At 39.1% G+C, this 23,898-nt stretch overlaps 1 protein-coding gene across 1 annotated transcript in view; it reads right to left on the bottom strand.

The window, feature by feature from the left end:
- Positions 1-1,445: 1,445 nt before the first annotated feature.
- Positions 1,446-23,898, bottom strand: part of TEC (tec protein tyrosine kinase) — a 44,372-nt gene continuing 21,919 nt past the window's right edge. The window contains exons 3-18 of the mRNA XM_062492750.1: positions 16,193-16,294; positions 15,099-15,180; positions 13,423-13,551; positions 12,046-12,086; positions 11,419-11,600; positions 10,439-10,504; positions 8,650-8,704; positions 8,407-8,486; positions 7,761-7,894; positions 6,829-6,903; positions 5,911-6,082; positions 5,532-5,748; positions 4,918-4,982; positions 3,852-3,970; positions 3,361-3,518; positions 1,446-2,699 (exon numbers count right to left, since the gene is read on the bottom strand). Of these exons, the coding sequence (XP_062348734.1) occupies positions 2,622-2,699; positions 3,361-3,518; positions 3,852-3,970; positions 4,918-4,982; positions 5,532-5,748; positions 5,911-6,082; positions 6,829-6,903; positions 7,761-7,894; positions 8,407-8,486; positions 8,650-8,704; positions 10,439-10,504; positions 11,419-11,600; positions 12,046-12,086; positions 13,423-13,551; positions 15,099-15,180; positions 16,193-16,294 (1,755 nt within the window). The 3' untranslated portion in view covers positions 1,446-2,621. The remainder of the gene's footprint in view (positions 2,700-3,360; positions 3,519-3,851; positions 3,971-4,917; positions 4,983-5,531; positions 5,749-5,910; positions 6,083-6,828; positions 6,904-7,760; positions 7,895-8,406; positions 8,487-8,649; positions 8,705-10,438; positions 10,505-11,418; positions 11,601-12,045; positions 12,087-13,422; positions 13,552-15,098; positions 15,181-16,192; positions 16,295-23,898) is intronic.

Genomic DNA, 23,898 nt, shown 5'->3' on the forward strand with positions numbered 1-23,898 from the left:
TAGTATCAAGCATTTTATAGGAAAGAAAGTTACTAAACTGTTACCTGTAGGTCTAAATATTTATTTTTTAAAAAAGTTTAAAAGCCACAGCAGATGTAAATCACAGTATTTGGTTTTGTTCAGATGGATTTTTGACCCCAACATTTGAAAAAAATTAGTTATACTAAAAATGGGAGGAAGGGCTGAAGTTGTTTAAGGGTGAATGAGCTCATCCAGATGAAAGGATGGTACAGCATTTCACCCTGTCTCTGAAGACACCAGTAGAATCAGCAACACAGCTGCCTCCAGAGGTGTTCTGATCCTTTCTAAAATTAGCCACCTAAGGCTACATTCAACTGAAAAACTTAATTCGTCTAGAAACTGGGTGCCTCAGAGTTTCTGACACCCTAAGTATCAAGCCAAATACCAAGTAGGCAGAAATTATCTTCAGGTACTGGGAAGAGGCAGGTGAAAGGGTCAGATTCAAAGCACCGATCCCACTGAGAAAACTTCATGCAGTTGGGGTGTGTTTTACTATCTAAATTAATGATAAATATTTAATTATTGTAAAGAAATAGGCTTAAGGTTCATTGCAATCAATTAATCTTCTGATTTTCCTAATCTTCATTTGGATTTTAAGGGAAACATTACTTACAACACGAGGTATTGTTGAAAGAGTTAGCAACACCATACTTGGGAAGATCTTAAGAGAAAGTGGTTCAAAGGAGCAGTTAGGGAAGGAAAGTTGTGCTTGGCTTACCTTAGATGTTCCACAATGCTTTTGCCACTACTTTTTCTACAGGGTAGAGTAGAAACCCCTAGATTTTCCCTTTTAACAATACCCACTGGTGGTATTGATTGGAGAGTGGTTTTGGACTCAGCAATTTGACAGGTTGGTTAGCATGGTTGGAATAATCTCCTGAGAAGAAGAACCTAAGCATCTCTAAAATTGATTACTGAAATACTCAAATGTGAGAATGATGGAATGTATTAAGCTATAGTTACTCTTAATAATTTCACTGGCAATAAACTTCACCATACTTCTCTCTGACTACTTGCAAAAAAAAACTTTTGTTGCAATCCGTTTGCTATTACAATGGCACAACAGCACAAGCAACAACAGAAAATGGAAGCATTTAACAGAGCTACTTAGAAGGTGACTAGAGTGAAAAAGGAAGGCAAATACTCCTCATATGGACTGCTTCAAAGGTTAACTGAAGTAAGCTTCAGTAAGACTACAGAGACATTAGCCTCCAACAGAGGGAACAGGGCATGTAACTTCCAAGGGAGAGTTCAGATAATGTTGAACATTTCCTCACAGCCAAATTCATTTAAATATGTATTCATTCTATATACATACATATATATATAGAGAGAGAGAGAGAGAATGTATGCACACCAAATGTATATATCTATATATCCATATACCCATATATCCATATACCCATATATCCATATATCCACATGCACTACCATAATGTCACATTCAATCAGTGAACGTGAACAAATGTGAACAATTAGTTTGACTTACGACGCATTGACAATAAATTATAGGCTACAAATTAGTTGGCTCCAAACAACAGTTAACATTCAGTTTATTTACACACACATGCAGTATGGTACCTTCTGTTATGAACAGAAAGGTTAGATCACTCTATGTACAGACAACAGACAGAAACATGAGCCCTTCTTAAACACACTCAAGAAATTCTTTCACTTACAATGCCCCCCCCCATATAGAATTGAGTGTTTAAGTGAAGGAAGGACAAATCCGAGGCTTGAATATTTCAAGACAAAACCCCTCCACTTTGTATAAATAAATGCATTCAATATATATATATATACAATACATACAGCATATAAATTATTTTATAATTAATTCAAAACATGGTACTATGCTTCACTGACAGCAAGTTGTGCTTAATCTTGGACTTATTTTTCATTAGTAACATGAAGACTAAGCATGAGAGGTAAACCCAGCTTACAATGACTCCAGGCATATCACAGCTCATGAAGTAGAGCTTTTAGAGTGTTATGTTAAACTGAGGGCTGTGCTGGTAACAGCTTAATATGTGCAAATGAAAGAGGAACATTTTGTCTTCTTGATAAACGTACATCAACCAAGAAAAAATAATGTTTCTGGAGAATCTCTGGAAATATTTCAGTGCCAGGAAAAAGCCATTTATAAATACGTTCCATTTTTAAGCATGCAAATCACTACTAATGCTACTGCCCATGTAAAGAAAAACCCAAAAACCTGGATTGTACGTACACGAACCCAACCCACAAAATGCAAATGAAGTTCCTGGCCTCTGGCCAAGTTCCTGCCTCCATAAAGAACTCAATTTTAGAGCTATGCAATGCTGTCTTTTCAGAGAAAACACAGAGATTGCTAAGATTGCTGAAGATACTGTGTTCATTTCCCAACAGCGTGTAAAACTCCTTGTTCTGGAGTGCATCAGATATTACATCCAGATTATAATAATAATAATAATTACATATTGCTTCTGGAGTGCATCAGGTCCCCCACATGGTTTAGCAGCACCCAACAGCTTACAGGATCAAGCTCTTAAAAAGAAACGATGAAGGCACATATCTCTGGGAAGTGTCATTTCCTCTGCTTGTGTTGCTGCTTCCTTTTTTCAAAAACCATCTTCACCCTCTGCAATGTCAAAGATTGCATGAAGCAGCTCTTCAAAAGTCGGGCGTTCCTCTGGTTTCTAAAAATAGAAAGCACGCACAGCTGTGATCAGAAATCAATGAAATTGTGTTGGTTTTGATAAATTACTGGTCATATCATCGCTCTTTGGTGAGGAATTTAGCATTTCATTAAGTATGAAATGCAAAAGTACTTCCTTCTCTGGATTTTGGAATGTGTCAATCTCAGTAAGCAACACCTTTTCTTTATGCTTTGAAAAAGGCATAAATAGATGTTGCTGGACTACACATCTTTTTTTCTTTTTCTTCCCCATTCCCACCCTTCCCAAATGAACTGTTCCAATCTTTCCTTATGCAAGGTTTTCATGTTCCTAAGAATTTTGGGCATCATTCTCTAATGCCTCTTTTACATCAACTTTATTTTCTGACCTCTGAAATGAGAAATGAGTTAATTTTGTTACTAGATGCCTTCACATACTTAATCTGAGTTAATTAATTTCATAGAAATTTCTTCAATGTTTTATCTTATCACAGGTCTAGTTCAGCTACAAACCAGGAGGAGATCTTTGTCTTAAGAATAAGCACATTAGTAGCTGAGAGACCTGGATGTACTCAGAATGCTGCTCTAGAGGAGACAACTGCTGTTTCTAGATCAACCTTTATTTCAATTCAAAGACCAAAAAAAAAATTTATATATATATATATATATATATAAATGTATACCTCCTGCCAGCACATCATCATCATTTCATACATCTGCTTACAGGCCAGTTTGGGCCGATACAAGCGATGCCCTTGGCTAACCATTGTTACCACTTCATAGTTGGAGCTTTTTTCAAAGGGCATTTTTCCTTCTGTATATACTTCCCACATTAAAACACCTGGGGGAAAAGGAAAAAGAAAATAATTAACTTCTTAAACATATATGTTTATTTTGAGCCCTGGACTCAGGCTTTCTGATAGATAAGTAGTTTTAGATCCATATTCTAGACACTTTTTACATGTCACGACTGAAAACATCTTATTTGAGTAGCATGGGTTTAATGAGAAACACAACTGAATGTGTCTGTGGAATTTTATCACTAATAAAACCATGGTAAGTTGTTTCTCTGAGGTTCTTCTCAGATGTCTGAATCCTTCCCAATAAACAGAGCTTAACTGCTATTAATAAAATATAAAAAAAATACACTTTCTTTCCATGCTGAATATCTTACCAAACGACCAGACATCTGACTTGCTGCTGAATCGGCTGTAATTAAAGACTTCTGGGGGGCACCATTTCACAGGAAATTTAGCCCCTGAAGAACTCGTGTATTGATCATCAAGGACATACCTAAAAAACACCAAACAAACAAACAAATAAAACCAAAACCCCAAACAACAACAACAAAACAAACAAACAAACCACAACAAAACCAAAAAAGACGGACGCTATATCCTTCTGTCAGCCTCCAAATCTGCAAATTTTAATTTCGATTTGGATTGGAATATTAGAAGCTCATATTGCCACCTAATGGCCAAAGGCGTTAGCATCACACAATAAAGCTTCCCTGGGGCACTACTACGGCTTCAGCCACGACTCTGTTCATTTTTCATATTACCCCAGAGTCCTTTCTTGTGATTTATTGGCTATACAACTCAGGACTAGGCCTCCTGCAAGTTAAACATCTCTATTATGAGAGAAAATAAGGCAAAAGCAGAAATTTCATGTTCTGTTTTTCACCAGCCAGTCTGAGTTCTGTTGTCAGGGGACACAGAAGTTTAGCAGCACAGACATGTGGCAGAAACCAAACCACGGTGCTTTAACACCTTTCTTGGAAGAGCAGCTCCCACCACTGCCTCACCAACACATCACCCACGCAGGTACTAACAAGGGCAGGAAATTAACCCCCCTCTTGATCTCAGCATCTCCCAGCCCTTCAGCTAGCACAGCCCTGAACTATCTACCCCAAGAGAATCCCAAACTCACTGAACAGCCTCTTTCTAACATCTATTTACCAAAATACAGATTAACCATTATCTCTGCTGTAGCACCGCTCTCTGAAACACAAGTTCTTTTTTAAAATTTGAAAATGAAATCAACGCAGAACAAGCTAGTATTAAATGCACCAGAAAATAAAAAGTAAAACAAACTCCATCAAAGGCTGTTCCCTAGGGTGGTCCAATAAAAGATCATTTTTGTATGCAATTCTCCTTGGTCTGTGTTGCCTTTGGGCTAGGTACAAGGGATAGGTGCATTTTTCCTAATCTCCATAAATACCTTTGCACACTCACATATACCTTGTCATTCCAAAATCTGAGACTTTGACCACTCCTGAGTCGCTCACCAAGCAGTTCCTGGCAGCCTGCAAGGGGAAGGTTAAAACTGGATGAAACACCTGGAGTCTCTTGCAGACAAATTACAGCTATCTAATCTGGTCTTTGTATTCATTGCTTAGCAATTTAACCCATCTACCAAGTTCAGTGGTGTATTCTCATTATAAAAAGTACACGCGCATCTCCTCTTGATAGCACCATTTTCACAATGATAATCTTGTGTAAAAGATCCCCAGAAAAAAAATAACTTCTCAAGGGATTAATGTGTGGTGAAAATGGCACCAATGTGTGGTGAAAATGGCAACTTTCTCACAGAAAGGAGATAGGCTATTATATCAGCACAAATTGCTACTATTTATAAGAATTTCATTCCTTTTTCTTGGGAGAGAAAAACCTCTCATAGTTTTCTGTACAGAGCAGTTTTAGAGACTTGACTAGACCATTAAGAGCCAACTTCATCCACTCAATTTTCTGCAAGAACAGAAGCAGTTGTAAACAAACAGGCCATTTCAAAAAGGAATAGGTATGTTCAAAAATAAAAATTTCAAAGAGGAGTGTGCTGCCTAATGGGATGTTACCAGGTCTCTGTGGATAAAGCTGTTTCTCTCCAGGTACTCCATTCCCTCACACACATCTTGGCACATAGTAAGCAGAGTGTCTTTACTCAAAACTCCCCGTTTTTGTCTCAGGTAATTGAGAAGGCAGCCATGCTCCATGAACTCTGTCACGATGTAAATGGGTCTCTGTTGTGTGCACACACCATACAGCTGAACTAGTTTAGGATGTGTTAGCTTCCTGAAAAGATTGAGATCATGTCGTTACTACTTCCTCCACCCAGTGCTAGTTCTCCAGCACACAAAACTGCTGAAATACCACCTCCCCCAACATTTATTTATAATCAGTGTACAGCATCAGAGGCCTAGGGCTGGAAATCCAAGTGTCAAGCACACAACTCACATCATTACTTTAGCTTCTTCAATGAAGTCCTCTTCATACATGGCCCCTTCCCGAATTGCCTTGATGGCCACTTTGTACTGAGCCCTCCACTTGCCAAGGCGCACCACGCCGAACAGACCGCTCCCCAGCTCTCTCATGAATGTCAGTTCTGAGGGATTAATCTCCCATTTCTCTATAAAACAAAACAAATTAATCAACAGTCAAGGAACCTACTGAGCTGGCAGAGGATAAGAAAGAGGAAAAGGAAACTGGACTAGTAGCAAATTAAGAAATTTAGGTAGAAAATGTCTGAGAATTAGTTTGAAAATGGAGCACTTCTATACACCACAAAACAAACTTCTAGGCGGACATGACCTTTAAGCAACTCCTGACTAACACAGAAGTCAAAATTCAAACTTTCCTGAGGCCAGTAATTACATACTGATACTATCAGATTTGATTTCAACAAAATGCCACCACAGAAAGTTGTGCCAACTCATAAAGTCGCTCACATCACTATGCTTGAAAAATGATTATTTCAAATTCATTTTTCGAAAAAGCAACCCCTCCACAAAGATCAAAGGGCTAAGTTTGAGTCAGAAGTCTGGAGACAACTGAAGGAACTAAAGGCACAGCTCTCTAATAAGGCAGACCTCAAGATATCAATGGCAGAAAGCATGGAGGAAAATACCAAATTCCCTGGAGCACGAGTGGCATATTCCAACTCTCCTCACTACAGTCCCTGGCACACCAGCAGCTGTGGTCCCTCTGCTGATACTCTGTGCAAGGGTCTTGAAAGTACAACTTGGACCAGTGTAAGTTCATACAGCCTACCACAGCATAGAATCAGATCTTTCCAAAACTTTTAGGAAGTACTGTAGCATCTTAGCATACATAAAAACATTGGAATATATGTAGATGAACATAACAGGCAATCACCATAGCTGAATCCTGCTGTCGTTGGTGCTGTCGTCTTCTTTGGGGTCACTGGGTAACGCAGCCTGGTAACGAGACCTGAGGTTCAATGATAATTCAAGAGACACAGTTTACTTCTGAAACAGCACCAGGCAGCAACCCAGCCTCTTGCTCACTGCAGACTCCAGTTAAGAACATGTCAAAAAATCAGTTGCAATAAATAAAATGTGGGAGCATGTTTTTGGAGTGTATTTTCCAGAAATGTCATCAGGAAATACTGGGCCATCTGAGTTTGATGTAAAGATCTGGAAACTACAGTTCATGAGCAAGATTTATGCACAGACCAGATTTGGAAAAAAGAAGTATTAGTATCTCTACCTTGAATCCAATTCCTATACTCTCCCCATTCCACCACACAGTGGGCAGAGACCAGCATCAGCCACGAGCTGTGGATCTTGAGTAGGGATTTTCTGAACAGCACATTACTGTTGTCCTCAACAGTTTGCTGCATGGGAAGGTTGTGACCAGTGACCAGCAGGTAAAAAGCAAGGGCCTGGAAAGGGTTCTGGGGAAGTACCATCCCTATCCATCTACTGTGGGTTACAGGCAACTGACAATAGCACTATGTGGAGCTAAGGGAACAGCTTTTCCTGACTTGATACAACTATTCTCCTGTTATTCTGGAGCAGTGACATTTTATACATCATACATATACATATATATATATATATATATATACACACACACACACACATACACACACACATACACAGACACGCTCAAAACCTTTCAAATTACTGTCTATATTGAAATAATGTGAAACTGCAGTGTTTCATGGCTTCCCTGAAAAGGAAGGATCCACAACCCCCCCAGCCCCAATTTCATTAAAACAATAAAATGTCTCAAACTCCTTTCCAAATCAGCATTAAGTAACAGAAAGAATCCAATCCATCTACCTGCTGCATTATGGCTGTGATATTCAATTATTTCTGGAATGGAATTAAAGAGATGCTTTTCTGCGAGGTAGTACTGTTTTGGTGATGTCACTGTTTCTTTTATATGATAGTGTCTTATTCCTGATGAACCTTCCCTGGAAAAATAATAATAACCGTTAATAATAATATAGTGTCATTTGTTGTGAATTTTTAAGAGGAGCACATTGACAAGGAAAAGTAAACTGAAAGGGCCACCACAAGTACCTTGAATGTAAAACACCCTAAGCACTGGCAACTTGCCTTCCTCTCAGTGCTCAAACCAAGTTGAAGATTAACCCAGAAAAGGTTAATTTTCAGCCCAGTGAGCTCCCCAGTCCAGCTCACACATGCAGACACAAATGCAGGCTGGCAGGAGAGAAGAGACCAAATGGGGTGGGAGAGAAAAACCTCCTCCTTTGGGTGGGGGTTAAGGTCCACATTGGATTAAACCAAATGGGATCTAACCATGGAGTTGAGAAGTTCATTTTAGTCACTCATCTTCTCTATCACAGCAGCCCTTGTTTCTTCACTGAGCCTTCTCCTGGCTTTCTCCCAGCCAATGAATTTGGATACAGATACAAACAGGTTCAGATGACACAAGGTGTGCAGAGAAGCCATAGAAACTCACCCTCCAAATTTTGTATAAAGGGAAACGGTATACAGGCCAGGCTGACTGGAGTCTCTAACCACAAAACCACCTTCTTTATCCTAAAACGCAAGCACATTGAAAATTTTGAGTAACTGGTTTTAAGCTACATGATTCATTCACTTGGTTCCAGGATGTGCACTTGACAAAATAAACCTTTGCTTCAACTAAAGGAGCTATTTAAAGTTAATTTCACAGCTGATGCTGCAAGGTTGATGTGCTTACCTCATTTCTGAGGAGCTGCTCTGCCTTGCTTCTGTTCAGGTTTCGGCTGTACCACCTGCAACACAACATCAGTAAATTAAACTTCCCCGAGGTGCATGATTTACCTAGAATGCTTTAAGCAAAGTATTATGAAGCTAGAGATTAAATAATGTTATGATAAATGAAGATCAAGAATTGAACCTTTGATAACATGCAAAAATCAGTCTCTACTATAATGTGAAGTTATCCCATAAAAAAGCCCCTAAACAAATCCAGGGAGATCCCACAAAAGCCCATAAAATTCAGGGATCTGATGTAAGTTTTTGGGAAAAAAAAAACTTGTCAAACACGTCCAGGCTGATGGCAGTAGTTGCTGTCAGGGGCAGCCCAAGGGGAAGGCTGGCAGCCCTGGGGAAGCAGCTGCCTGCACACCAGTCAAACCACCATGGAGCTGGCTGTCAGACTGCTCTGTCATCCAGTATCTCCATAATTCTGGGCTCCCAGGGAGGACCCACCTAGCAAAGGGGAGGGTGAAACAGTGAATTAAATGTTATGGCTGCACGTCTCTGAGCTCTGTGCTGCATGGGCAGGTTAAAGCAGCTGGCATGTCAGCCAGTCACAGAGAATAATAAAAAAAGGAAAACCAGGCAGTTTGCAAATGGTGTGGTGCAGTTGTTTTGAGCTATGCTGTTATTTCAGTAACCAAGCAGGGAAGTAACACAGCAGCCTTTAATCAGATTCTGCCTGTTCTGGAGATAGTGGTTTCTTGCAGTTGGTACATGACCTGGAGTAATGCTCCCTGGACTGTGCAGAGACTCAGAATTTTGGCCCCAAGGTGGTAAAAGCAAGAAGTGGCTGGACCAGATAAGGCAGTCCAGTTCCTTCCTTCCCTTTCTGCCAGCCCTGCAGCCCAGCCCAGAGCTCAACAGAGCTCTTAGCAAGAGTTTCTCAGATGAGAAAGCAACAAAGAATCCCCTCTAATCAAGCTAAGGGCTAAATCCCAGAAGAAATTCTGCCTTCTGTCAAAATACGGCAAGTACAAGCCATATGTAGCTGAGAGCAATTTTTGGAGCTACTAACGTAGTTTTGAAAATTGGTTTTATTTATTATTTTCTTACAGCTCCATTTTATCTAAAAGTCATGAAATATGTCCTAAATTCTCAGGCACAGCAGTTTATCCTATAATGGCGTTTGAGTATCAAGAACAGGTTTGGAGAGTATCCTGTTAAATTTTACTCTGATGTTCTTAAGTAAGTACTCCTTAATTAAACATCAACTGGAAAAGGCATTAAAAAAAAAAAAAAAGCTAGACATTTATAGCTGTTAAATTGCATGCATACATTGAAACCTGAAATGCATCAAACTACATATTTTCTTGAAAACTAGAGTTTCCAAAATATCCAATCTTTTGTGTTTATTTGGAGTGATTTCCACTGCTTTCTCCTACAAACTTTGGATTTGCATGTCACTTTGCTATTAAAACATAATTCAGCACACTTACAATGGTAAATTTCCATCAAAGTTTCCCTTTCTCTATCAGTGAATTAAGAGGGGTTTTTTTTGCTTTAACCATGATAACCAGAATACTACATGCCTGATGGCTGTCGTGCTGACTTGACCCTATATTATAAATCCCAACATAATCAATGAGGAGAATCTGAAAAAATATATGCCTATTTCAGTTAAGTTTAACCTCTAGGTGCTACCATACGTGAACAGTTGCTTTCAAAATGATAAAAACATATTGTCATTCTTGAAGCATAGGTTTCATTTTATGATATTCCAAATTTTAATTCAAGCATTCACTTACTCATATTGATCAAGGTTGTTGGACTTCTTTCCTGTTACATAGTTGCTTGGAATATATCCTTGTTTCCTAAAAAAATGTAAAATATATCATCTGAGTCAAAACATGTAAAGTTGCATGCCTAAAAGGGGGTTGTTTCATTCTGCTAATTACCACAGGTCTCTCGATGCAATTTATTAATTACTGACTCACCCACTCTATTACTGATTATTCAGAAGCTAATTTTCCACATCAGCGTTTCCAGATTAACTTTCAGCGCCCCTAGAAAAGTGTCATGGGCAGCAGAAGTGTCTAAGAAAACCAGCAGAAGTGTCAAAGGAGAGTGAATAACCCTATGTCACTCTTCTGCACTCAGAAGTCCCAGTCAGTCATGGGAAATATGCTTGGAGCCTGGCACAGCCTGATAACTCACAACTACCCATAACATATGGCAACAGGAACCTGATAAATATTGAAATATGAAAACTTTCATCTTTGAAACCGCAGGGAAAATTCTAATACAGGGAATGTGAACTTGTAGTCATCACAGCATCTCACTGCAATTCTCTCTCAACTTATTCAAAGACTGTCCCTAATGATCCAGCTATTAAATAAAATTATGATTATTCAAATCTGGAAGTCAGAGCCTGCTCAACTAAATGTTAACTATATTGCTCCCTAATGAGATGTTCCCCAGGGAAGTGGAAATACTTTGCCAGTCTAGCGAGGTTTTAAAGGATGGCTGGTGCTTTAATTGGGGAACTATAAAATTGGAAAGTAAAGATAATTGGAAAATGCAGCTGTCTTTGCATTTCGCTCTCACAATCGAGCACTGCACCTTTAAAAATTGGTTTCTGCATGAGAATATATGGATGAGATTTCAGAGCCTGGGCCTAATGTAGGGTCTAATGCAGTTATCTGTTGATACACAGTCAATATAAACTTCTACAATATGAAAATAGACTTATGAATTTTATAACAAAAAATAAGGAACTCATTTTTACCCGTATTTGTCTCTTGCCTTCCACCAATGAATGTCATTCTTCTCAATCACCGTATATTCTTCACCTTTCTCTAATCTTAAATCATGGTGTTCTGTAGGTTCAAAGTCATACATTGCCACCACTATTTCCTCCTCTTCATTCCCACTTTCTTCAACTGGAGGAACAGGTGGTGGAGGCCTTCTCTGGAAACAACACAACATGATTAAATTATCATCCCGTGCTGCTCCATCTTTCCACCCCATTCACCCTCACCATCACACCAGGGCATCCTGGAGGCAAAAACTGGGCTAGTCCTGTGGTGGCCTGGGGGCCAGCTGGGGCCTGTGGCAACAAACCCCTCAGGTGCCATCCATGGGGCTGGTTTGTACTACAGCCCTGCAGCTGCCAGTAAAGAGTAAAACTGGCTGGCATTTGCTTCTTGCCCACATCTTCCACCAGCAGTACAGACACAGCTAATAGATGCAGCTAATTTTCAGTGGGATTTTTTTTTCACCATGAGACAGAGCATGATGCCCACTGATGCATACAGAAATAGACCTTTGCTCCAGGATACAGAAAGCATTTTGAGAAATTCAAGCAGTTTTTCAAAAAGCAGTAATTAGTCAATATTTTAAAGATTCTACCTACCACACTTTTTTCTGGCATTGAAGTGGACAATCTCATTACATCTAAAAACAAAGCACAGGAGAGGATTTATACCTATTCACTTAGCTATAAATTTTAAAACTAAATAAAGGGTTTAAATTGCACATAAGGCTTGCATATCTTAACAAGCCTTCAGTATGGCTTAGAAATTCAGAAAGCAAGGAGAACTCCAATTAAGCTATAGGTGCCTATAGATACCACAGATTTGACAACATCTATGCCACACTAGAGCATCCCACAGAGAGCTCTGAACCAGCCCACAGATGCAGAAATTTATGAGAAATAAAAAAGGGATAGGATAAAAAAGGTGTAAGAAAATGAAGCAGCGTTCTTCTCACCATGATCTAAAAACCTGTTAGTATTAACATCTATTAACATCTGCCCTTTTAAAAAACATAAGGCCCTGACCCTTGCTTTGCTAAATAATGCTTAACAGTTGTATCTATTTTCTTATTACATCTCTCAGATCCAAAACTATTTTTTCCTGCACTGCTTTTTTTACACATTTAAAAGGTCGTGCTTTTAATTTTGCTGAATCAGATCAGCCGTGAGCCACTGTTTATTCTGCAAGTCCTCTAATGCAACTCAATCACCAGGGCCTCCTGACTGCCTGTGCAGACATAAGAAATAGTTGGGTGCCACAGATTTAACTGGGACATAAGCAATGGCTCAATTTCTTTCCCTACTATAGCATTTTCCTTAAATTGAGGACTGAACAATTACTAGGTCCTTTGTTGGACAATACTGCAGTATTGTATGTATTGCATCCACTGTCAGATCAGCAGAACCTGCAATCTGGATGCTGGAAGATGCAGTGCCTACAGAAGTCACAGCTCATCCAGGTTCAGCATAGGAACATTTACAAACCTCTGAGGAAATTCAGTCCAGTGCCTGTAAATACATTAAACCCCTTCTTGTATAATTTTTACCTTGGTGTAGTAACACTGATTGCAATGCAGTTATTATTCTTTTGCAAGGATATGCAGAGGTTTTAATAAATAACTGAAGAGCTGGCAATATTTGTAGCTGAATCTTTTTCACCATAAGGTTTTATCTTCAGTCTGAGGTGAACACTTGGTCAAATAAGTTTCAAATGGGAGGAAAAAAACAAATTAAATTCGGCAACTTCAATAATTCCTTTCAGATTTCTCTAAACATCTTTTTTTTTGCTAGCTTTTCTATTTTTTTTTACTGAATACTTGGGAATTAACTTTGACTTACTTTAGGCACAGTATCAATGATTGACTCTGCTCTATAAATTTGCCTAATACCCAGGGCAACCTGGTGTGATGACAAAATCATATAAAAATCCAGAAAAAATATGCCAGAAGAACATCATAAGAAAACATATGCACTTACTGTTTTCAAAAAGACTATATTTTTCACAGCCAGGTGCTAATTTTTCTGTCTGTCTGCAGCATTGATAAATTCCCTCTGTCCAGAATTTAGGATGATATTTAACCATTATATTGCTGTTGTTCTTTATTTCTACAAGAAGAAAAAAGCGCATATATTGAAAAATGAAAAAAAAAAAAGTCTGCAAAAGGGTAATTTTTACTGCATATTACAGTATCTTTGACATGAGGCATAATCTTTACCTGCCCTTACTTGAGCACAGCTTCTCTTCTTGCAAGTTTGCATGGAGGTGATACAACAGTCATAGAGGATATATTTAGGGTAATAACTTTATTCCAGGAGGGGGTACCATACTCCCCCCCTACACCAACAACCCTAGCAGGGGTTTGGTGCATCAATGAAAGGAGACCCTGCACCACTGCCATCAGTCAGGCAGCTGTATAGGCAGTGGGAGCTCTGCCTCCTCCTTTGTCACTGCTGCAAGTGATTCAAATTCATCTACAGTGTTCTGGAGGGAAAGATGGCTGATACTTATCTCTATTCTGTGGCATAATTTATCATTTTGGCCTGGGAGGTTCCTTACCCCAGACTATGGGCTTGCTGAGTTTCAGAGGCCACTCTGAATCCCCAGCCCAGAAATAATTTCTTGTTACTTTACAGACCACCTGCAATTAATGTAACCATCTGATGGTGAGAGAGGGCATTAAGAAGCTAATAAAAAAACCCCTTTACTCACTGTGAAAGCAACTATCTGATCACATCTCAGCAGAGATACTTCTTATCATTTCACATCAGCTTAAGGCCCACAGTGTTGTCTAGCTACATCCAAACAAGACTTTTCAGTGATGCCATCAGCTAGCTTGGATAAATTTTTTAACTCATTGTGTGAAAACAGAGTCAAATTCTGATTACAGCTGCACTTCATAAAATCAAACTAGATCAGTCTGAGTATCTGAAGTTCTCAGTACCTGCTACCACACCCTGTGTATGCAAGTACCTGTGCATACAAGCAATGAGCTGGCCCAATAAAAAATTAAAATTGGTGGATATAAGCAGCAGAAACTCTACCATTTTATTTTTGTAATTTGCTGTGGGTTGATGCTAGCGAGCAGCTAAGCACCCATACAGGCACTCACCCACTCCCACAACCACAGTGGGAGGGGGGAAGGAATAGAAAGAACAAGAAATAAAAACTTTTATCTTGAGATAAAGACAGTTTAATAACCAAAAGAGAGAAAAGAAGAACCCAGAAGTAGTGTAAAATAAATCACTCACCATGTCCCATAAGCAGACCAATGCCCAGCCAACCCCTGTGCAGCGGCCAATATGGAAGTAAAAAACCCTATTCCCTGTCTTCCTCTAGCCCAGTTTTTATTATTGAGCACAACTTTATATGGCCTGGAATATCCCTTTGGTCAGTCCAGGCCTGCTGTGCTGGCTGTGTCACCTTCCAGCCTCTTGTCCACCCCCAATCTACTCACTGTGAGGGCAGAGCAGGAAAATGGAAAATCCTCCATGCAGTGCAAGCACTGCTCAGCAGCAACTACAACACTGGTATGTTTGTAACAGTTTTGGTCACAAATCCAAAGCACAGCACCAAGTTAACTCCAATCCATGCAGATAGCTCAACCAAAGGTACCTGCCTATGTTAGAGTTTCAGTACAAGCAATTCCCATTACCTTCTTTCAGGTTCCTCACCCATTGATCCCGGCTTTGTGCACTCGGTGCAAAAATATAAAGTGTATTAGCATCATATACAACCTGGAGGGGAGACAAGAAATAATCAAAATACATTCAACTCATAATGTTAATTCATTTCTTCCTAAAGAAACAGAGGAAATGGAAAAATACAAATGACTGTTACATTTTGCAAAATTAGTGTATTCAGGCACAAAATGCAGAAACTGGGAAAGGTTATTAAGGTTTATTATTCAGACATGAGGTTTACAGGATAATTAGGAAGAATTTTATAATGGTATATTATCTTGTCAGCATTCCTTAAAATGTTTGCTTCACAATTGGCTTTGCTCATTCTTCACTGTGTTTTTTTTCTAAAAACAATTCAATTTAATGAACAAAACTTACACTGTAATCAGACATTCTCCCAGCTAATTCAGTATTGCTCTGAAGTGACTTTTTATTTCTCCACTGCTTGTATTGTCAGAAAGCAAGTATTGCTCTGGGAAAAATGGATCAGAATCACTGCTGCCCCTCTCCAGCAGTGGAATTCCTCCTCACTCCAACCATTCCCTCTGTAGTAAGGAGGCATAGCATCCAACCCACACATTTTTCTTTTTCCCTCTAAGCACTTTATTTTCTGTGTTCATTTCCATTCAATTCACAATGAAAAAGGGGGGAAAAAAACCAACACGTTTTATATTGATTTTCTTATCCCTATATAATTTCATTGTAATTAGATTTAATTTAATGTGAAAGAATGAAGACAGTGAAATTGGGCTGTCAGCTAACTTGTTCCAGCAGAAGATTAGGGCAGGGCAGTTTCCAGTCAAAATTCAAGCTGAGAGGGTTAGGAAAAGGAAAAGACCAAGTGTATGTGGCCCATCTCCCAAAGGAAGGAATTGCATGGGCAGCAGAGCTTGCTGCTGGGATGTGTTTTAACCACTGATCCTGAACTACTTCCTACCAGCCCAAAAGAAACAGAGAATGGGCACATTGTTGGAATGTACAGAAATTTTAAGGGCAGTTATGTCCAAATGACTTGGTGTTGTTGAAAAGAGCACTAATTTATGTATTTTGTAATTTAAAAACATACCTGAAAAGGATATTTATTTTGACATGGAATAATACCATCACTTTTTACAACTTCGACACATTTAATCCTTGAAATATCCACAGATCCTTTTCTGTACTTTTTCTGTAAGAGAAAAGAAAAAAAAATTGTAAAAAGATAACCAATTTATCTAACTCTCTCTTTATTTTTTCAGCAGAGACGTCTTGATTTCTTTCCCACTTATAATAATGATTTCACTTTATGCGACTTTAACTGGGGAAGTTGTTTGAAAACAGAGGGTATAAAGATTTGCACTTGTGAAAACGCAGTGAGCACAGTAAATTTGCTTAGTGAAAAGTACCAATTCTTTACATAGAAAGTTTCCAACCAGATACAATCATAGGTTTAATATACTCTTCTTTACAAAAATAACTTAAGAAAAAAGAGGTGCTTCCTCTTGCTGAGTTTAAATGATTAAAACTGGTATCATCTCATCTGCTCCCTTGTTCTGTGGCTGAAGTGCTCCCACCATTTGGAGGCTTCTGCTGTGTTCCACTAAGGTTCCAGGGAAATTTGGATGCTACACAGGCAGCACAAGTCCGTGATGAGACAGAAAGCAGAATAAATGGATGTAACCCTAGACAAAAGTGGGGTCTGTTTGAAGGAACTCCTTTGAACAAGGCTAGCAGAAACCCAGAGAAACAAAATCAAAAGCACAGACTAAATCCAAGAAGATTTAGTCACCTACACTGATTATTATGAGAATTTCAAAGAAGGCACGGGTGCTCAGCAGGTGCTGCACAGTGCATGGTTTGTCAGTGTAGTTCAACACTCTGGAGAGTCAGCCCCAAGGAAGAACAGCTGATAATGACAGCCAGGTGTACTGGGCTTTGGTCTACTGAAATCCACAGAAAGACTGCATAGGGCCACCTCTGACTTTTGGGAGAAACAAATCTCTAGCAGGAAAGGAAGTTTCTACTGGAGTCTGGAACAAAACAAAAGCAGTAGCAGCTCATGGCCAGTACTGAATTAATACACACCAAAAAACTTGATTTGCCAAGTGCATCCAGAACATCCATGCCAATCCTTACTCAGGTCCTCTCTTGGGGATGGAAATTTTAGCCCAAATAGCAGAAGTCTGGTACAATCACAAGCAACTTAAAACACAGTCTTGTAAACAGAAACAAAGAACACCTTCAAATACAGCAGTTATGATTCCATCACCCTAGAAACTCTACAGTTAATTACCCATGATGTTTCATCAGCACTTAAAATACATTTAACACTCTGAGTTTTACATAGATTAGTGCAGAGAAAACATGCATGAAAAATTCATGTACATCATGGTCAGCACCAGGAAGAATGACAAAGGATAAGTTCAGATAAAGATGCAACTCTTACTTGTTACCCGAAAAACCAACACACACAAGAGAGGTGGGTTTTTTAAGGGGATGTATGGCGGAATTAGGCACTTTAACTAACCATAAAGAAAAAAAATAAAATCATAGACATTATCATGAGCTATACTACAAAGATTTATCAAGTAACACTGAAAAATAATTTTGTACCAGCTATGCAACCCTGGTGGTTTTTTTTACCAAAAAGTCATTTTAAGTTTTCTGTTTATAGTATGGTGGTCACTTCCAAACGCAGGATATTCTATGGTACTCCCTTACTTGAACATAGACACCCTAAAGTAAAACAGTCATGCAAAGGCCAAAAGTTGTTACTGAAATCTACACCACTTGGCAGAGCAGGCAGTAATGTCTCTCCCTCTCCTTGTCACTGTGTGGCTGCCCTGGAAGTTCAGGGCTGCCAGATTAGCCAAGGCAGAACAGGAGGGTCCAAGCGAGATCAACCTTTTCAAGAACCCCAGAATTCAACACTCCACATAACTGTGCTGAAGACACCTCTCCAGATGTCTTCCTTGCACAGCAGCATGCAAAGAAGTAGAAACGCCACTCCTGTAACTTATCTCACCCAGACTTCTGTGTCCAGAGGGGTACTCATAATGCTTGGATCCCACCTGCTGGTTAACTGAGGTTGTAGGACAGACAGAAAATACTTTTGTATCCAGAAAGACAGAAATCCCTTAGGGCAACAAACTATTATTTTATCTGAATCACCCTCCTCCTGTGCTCAGAGATTTTCATGCGAATTCTGGCATTCAGTGAGTGCTCAGTTCAGAGGACACTGACAGCAGGACAAAGAACAGGAATCCAACTAGATAACCATCTAACATTTGGGGGGAAAAACATAAAGGAAATCCCCTGATGTACAGCACATCATCCTAGTAATTGTATTTCCTAGGTCATACCTTTGTATGTTTTCATGATTTAGAGTGGCTCAGTTTGCTTCATCACAAGATGCTAACACATAGCTGACCCCCTTACAAGTCAATCCACCTTATTAAACCTAATGTCAGGGAAGATTCTTCTGGTTTTGCATATTTTATAGATTAAAAAAAAACAAGCCTTGCATACGTGAAATTAAAAACAAACCTACTGCTCAAGGCATTTTCAGATCACATCAGAAGTAACAGTTATTAATGCCAAGTGTACAGCCACTGCAATTCTTCTCTCCTCCCTACTTAAATTAATTCCCTTTATAATAACAGAATATCTTGCATACCATAACTGTGTTGCATTTATTCTACAGGTAAATGGGTTCTGTGGGCTCTGCTCCAGCCTTACAGCAGACATGAAGTGCAGAATCAAGGCAGAGCTCTCGTCCTGAAGCACTTGGGAAGTAGAGGTGCAAGCATGAGTCAGCCCTGAGAAATTCAACCATACCCACTCTTTCCAAAAAGTGACCTCTGCTACAAAGAGACAAAATTAGTAATATGGCTAATCATGCAATGGCAAAGTGCAGGAAGCAGAGGAACATTTTTAAGGATTCTTTTTTTTTGGGGGGGGGGGAGGGGTGGAAGATGGCTAAGAGTAGGAAAACGTTAGATTTATTGCATAGGTAGCAGTATTTTACCAGAACATTACCAGCATGCTCTCTGAATGGAATACAAGTATTCACAGAGGATTTGGAAAAAAACACAGGTCAGTGAAATTGAACCTATTAAACCTGGTCCACTCCTTTACTAGAGATACATCTATGCCTCTAGAGGGAGGCCTGTAGAAGCAAATATGGGCTAGAACATTAATAAAGGTATAAAAATACTAAATGCCAATAAGGAAAACAAATAGGCAAAATATGTACTTCAAAGTCACTCTAAAGGTTGGGGTTTTGGTGTGGGTTGCATTTTTTAATGCAGCCTCTTGCTGAAAATAACAAAAGGGAAGTGACTATACAGAAACTATCATATAAAGCTTCTCAAAATGCCATACATATTTCATATTTACCTACGTTTCAAAATATTGATTTACAGTTTTAGAAGTCCTGCTCTTTGCTCATAATGGGTATGCCCAAGTCTTGTTTCCATACGACCCAAAAAGAATATTTTATAAAGACCCTCTTTATTTCAGTATATTAAACAGTCATATGAAGAAGTCATAACACTAGACTTATGTTGTCAAATACGGAACAAACATAGGATTACACAATTCCTTAAAAACCATCTTAGAATAGAGTAAGACAAGAAATACCCGAGCTTTAGATGAGTATACAATCAAACAGCTGATTCTCTATACCTTTGGAATTATTCCTCTGCTAAATACAGAAGCTTTACAGCTTCAGAAGCCCATATCCTCACTATCAGATGAAAATATTTCTTCAGTGTATTTCCTCTTTGCTGATGAACATACTGCACTTCTTACCCTCACACAGAAGTATGTGTGTATGTAGGGGTGTTGAACAATATAAAGGACATTAGATTTGGGGGGAAAAGGAAAAGCTTCAATGAAAATATGCACAAGTCAGCCCTGCTGACAAGAAATATCTAGATTTTTGTCACCCCCATGCTCTCTCTTTCTCTCTTTCCTTCTTGTTCATATGATTTCTTTCTTCCATGCTTACCCCCATGTAGGAAATCCTAAGATCATCAGCATGTGACACACGGAGTTGTGACACTTGCATTCTCACCAGTGTAGCACATCACAGCACTACTTTTATCTCCTTTTATGGAGTGGCTCTTCAACTGCAAAACCACAAAAAGCCTGGCTAAGCCTACACTGCCTATAGATAGCTGCTCTGATAGAATATGCTCCAGAGTCCAATATATGGGTTTCATTTCCTGGTTCTTTGCAGGGCAGGAGGTTGGGCTTGCAGGTTTTTGGGTTTTGTTTCTTTTAATAGTATTGCCATTTATTAATAAGAAGCATTGACTGGATACTTCTGCAGTTCCCTGTTGAGGTAAGCAATTACTGATTCCACAAGTATAATTACTGAAGCTAGTGTTAGGTGGCCAGAGTTTCCATTCCTATATTATCCAGTGTGTCAAATATATTTAAGAATGTCCTTCTCCCTCAATTATTTTTTTAATTATTAAGAAAAGCAAGTATCAAGTATTTTTATTTGCCTTTTGAAAATGGATAGAATTTTGATATGAAAAGCAAAAGGTGATTACTATTCTAATCTAGTCTGACCTGATTTAACATCTGACTGCTAAGAAGAATTTAAAGGGGAAAAAAATTCAAACATAATTGAGAAGAAGAAAGTTTTAAACCATGTCATGCAAATTAAGAAACTGAGAATCCACTACCATGGTCTGGCTGCTCTGCAGCTGTCAATGACCGGCACAGAAGAGACTGAAAATCACAAAATAATTTCTCTGCCATAGCACTGATACAACTACCTAACTATGACTACACTGCATTATCTGTGACTTACTCTTCTCCTGCATGGGGAGGCAGCCAGTCAAATGTGCACACTGCAGTCACCATACATTGCTGCAATCTCATAAAAGTAAAGGACACATAATAAATCAGCCAGGTCTCCGTCCATGTCAGTCCTTAAATAACCTACAACCCTTCAGCTGTCAAAATAACTGCCAAAATAACTCTTCAGGTTCTTTCAGACAACTCTTCTCTTCTTGGTCTTTTGTGAAGTTCACACAAGCAGAGCTCTCAGTCTGCCCAGCCCTGCTGTAGCATTTCTGCTGTTTTTTCCCTGCTCAGGACCACCCTCTGGCTGCTGGGTGAGTGGCATTTTGCATTCAGCCCTAACTCAGCCTCCATGCAGAGAGGAGAGCCCAAGCCCACAGGCATCACAGGCAAGCAAGCAGAGCCCAAAACAAGACCCAAGAGGTCACGCAGCCAAGGCACCAGCTGCTTTAGCTGCTTTCTCAAGGTTCGCATGATGGCCTCCACAACTACAGAGCTGAGAGGGGTCTTTTGTCTTTTGAGATTCCAGTACATCTCTCTGCTTTAAACAATTGTTTTTCCACTCACGAGCCCTTCATCACTGGCTTTTGGGAAGCTCATCCTTCCTGCTGCTCCTGCCCTGAACCTCGCTGGCAGATCCACAACTCCGCTGAAGTTTACTGCCCCAAACCAGATGCAGCACGGCAGCCGACGCCCTGTTATTCAGTTTTAAGGATTTGGAGTCATGTTTTTTCATCCTAATGTAACATTTGCCGTTTGCACAGCAACAAGGTATCATTGATGCATATCCAGTTTATGATTCACTATCCTGTAACAGAGGATTATCTTGCTGGGGACAGCCTGACACTTGGATACTTATTGCTGTTCTGTATCTGAACATTTCAGCATTCCTGTCTTTTCTACTTGTCCACATTGAACTGCATTCCACAAAATTAAAAAAAAAAAAAAGAGGCAAACAATAAACCCACCACATACCTAATCCAAATATACCACATGGTTTTCTAGACTTATTTTTCAAAATACTTGCAGCTCCTTCAAGTTTTCACCTGAGAACTCAACAAGCTTCTATTCCAAAAGTATCAGTAGTGAAAATACTAAAATGCAGAATAGGACATTCCATTCAAGACAGGCTGTCAATCTGAAAACAAGCCACTCATGCCTATTCAACACAGTATCAGCTTCCCATGTTCTCTGCAATTAGATTTACAAGAAAATTTTTATATAGGTAATTTCTAATGCTGACATATGAAAATATCTCATTCAGCAGTGTCAAAAAACCCTTGCTGGGATGAAAACACAGGATATCTGCAGTCTCTGCTATCCACAAGGCTTGTTACCCCATAGCAGGAAGAGCATAGATAAGTCAGAGATTATTTTGTTTTGTTTCTTTGTTGGCTGATGTGCAATTTCTGCATCTTTCAGGTACCTCCAAAAAGCCTGTTTTTCTTGCATTTTCCCTGAATTACCTTCATAGATTAAAGTTTCTCAACTTCTCTTCTGCGCTCTTTTTAAAAAATCTAGGCCTTCTCTAACCTTCTCTCATCTATTTTCCAGTCCCTCCTTAAGGCCTTTAAGACTCATCCACTCCTGTCTAGTTATAAAGTAAATATTCTCATCCCTGCCTTTTCTATATCTTAACAACTAAATTGTAAGCTTCTCAACTTAATCTACATCTCACATGTTCTACTTCATAAAATCAAGATTCTTGTAGAAAGATAATTACTGCAGATTCTCATTTTATAGCTGACTTTTTCTATCAGTAGATGTTACAGAAAACAGGGAATCATTTCTATAACATAATCAACTTTTTTTTACATTTTAGGTTTCTTTATAAATTGCCCTTTACAAGTGAGCACTCCCACGCATCTGTTAAGCTGCTCCCATTCACATGAATAGCTTTGCGTTATGTCTCCAACTCAGTTTTCACTCTCAAGTATTTAAAGAAAGTTATGACCTGTCACTTGGAATGAAAAAAACGCTCTGTAAACCTACTCATTTCAGTAGCTATTCATCTTACATTAAAAAAGAAGAGTAATCAGTGAAGTGATCAGAAGCACTGTAATAGATTGTGCTTTCATTTATGTAAAATAATAAATCACTCATGCAATGACTATGGAAATCCCATTGAATCAGGGTAATTTTTTTTTTTTTTTTAAAAAGGATAAACACCATAGGAATAAACAACAGTAGAATGAATTATTCTTCTGTTAAAAAAAGAAAAGTAAGAAGCATAGCTTCTTGGAACTCTACAATGTTGTTATGCTCCAAATGAAGTATTTGCACAATACTAGTGTTGCAATGAAGCTACACAATTTTACCCTGAAACCTACAGCTTTAGAGTGGGCCCCAGAGCTTTTATTTTTCCTTCCTTAAAATATCAGCACTGCAATTTCAGTAGCTTCTGTCTCCTCTATATTCAAATTACAAGAACCAAACACAACCCTTATAGAAGGACCTTTCCTCCTTCGGAAGAGACTTTCAAAATGAGCAACCCCCCAAAATGTTCAGGTTTTTATTCTGTTTTTTTATTTATACCCTGGTTGGTTTTTATCAGTTGTAACAGTTCTGTCAACACAAGAAAGTTTTCACACAAGTCTGCTCCTAATGGCAAATACCACTACTGCCACTGAAGACGAGCATTCTGCACCTCCCAAGTTCAGCAGCTCAGAAACTGCCTTCTGCTTGACTCCACAGAGGAATCCTTCTAAATAAGACTGTTAAACATTTTCCCTCGGGGAACTACCATTTGCCTTCTTTGTAGAAGCAAATGGTTTCTGCACACTAATAAACATTTAAGTGATGTGCCTACTCCAATATACTCTGTGCAGCATTTCCAGAGCTAATGGGCATTGCAGCCCAAACTCTCCCCCTTCTCATCCTCCTTTCCCACACTGCAGACTCCTGCCCACCCAAACACATGCAGGGTAACCACAGGAACCAGGATTCAGCCTATGCCTTTTGAAAATGCAAAATCCA

The sequence above is a fragment of the Cinclus cinclus genome, chromosome 5 (assembly GCF_963662255.1).
Source record: "Cinclus cinclus chromosome 5, bCinCin1.1, whole genome shotgun sequence".
Taxonomy (NCBI): Eukaryota; Metazoa; Chordata; class Aves; order Passeriformes; family Cinclidae; genus Cinclus; species Cinclus cinclus.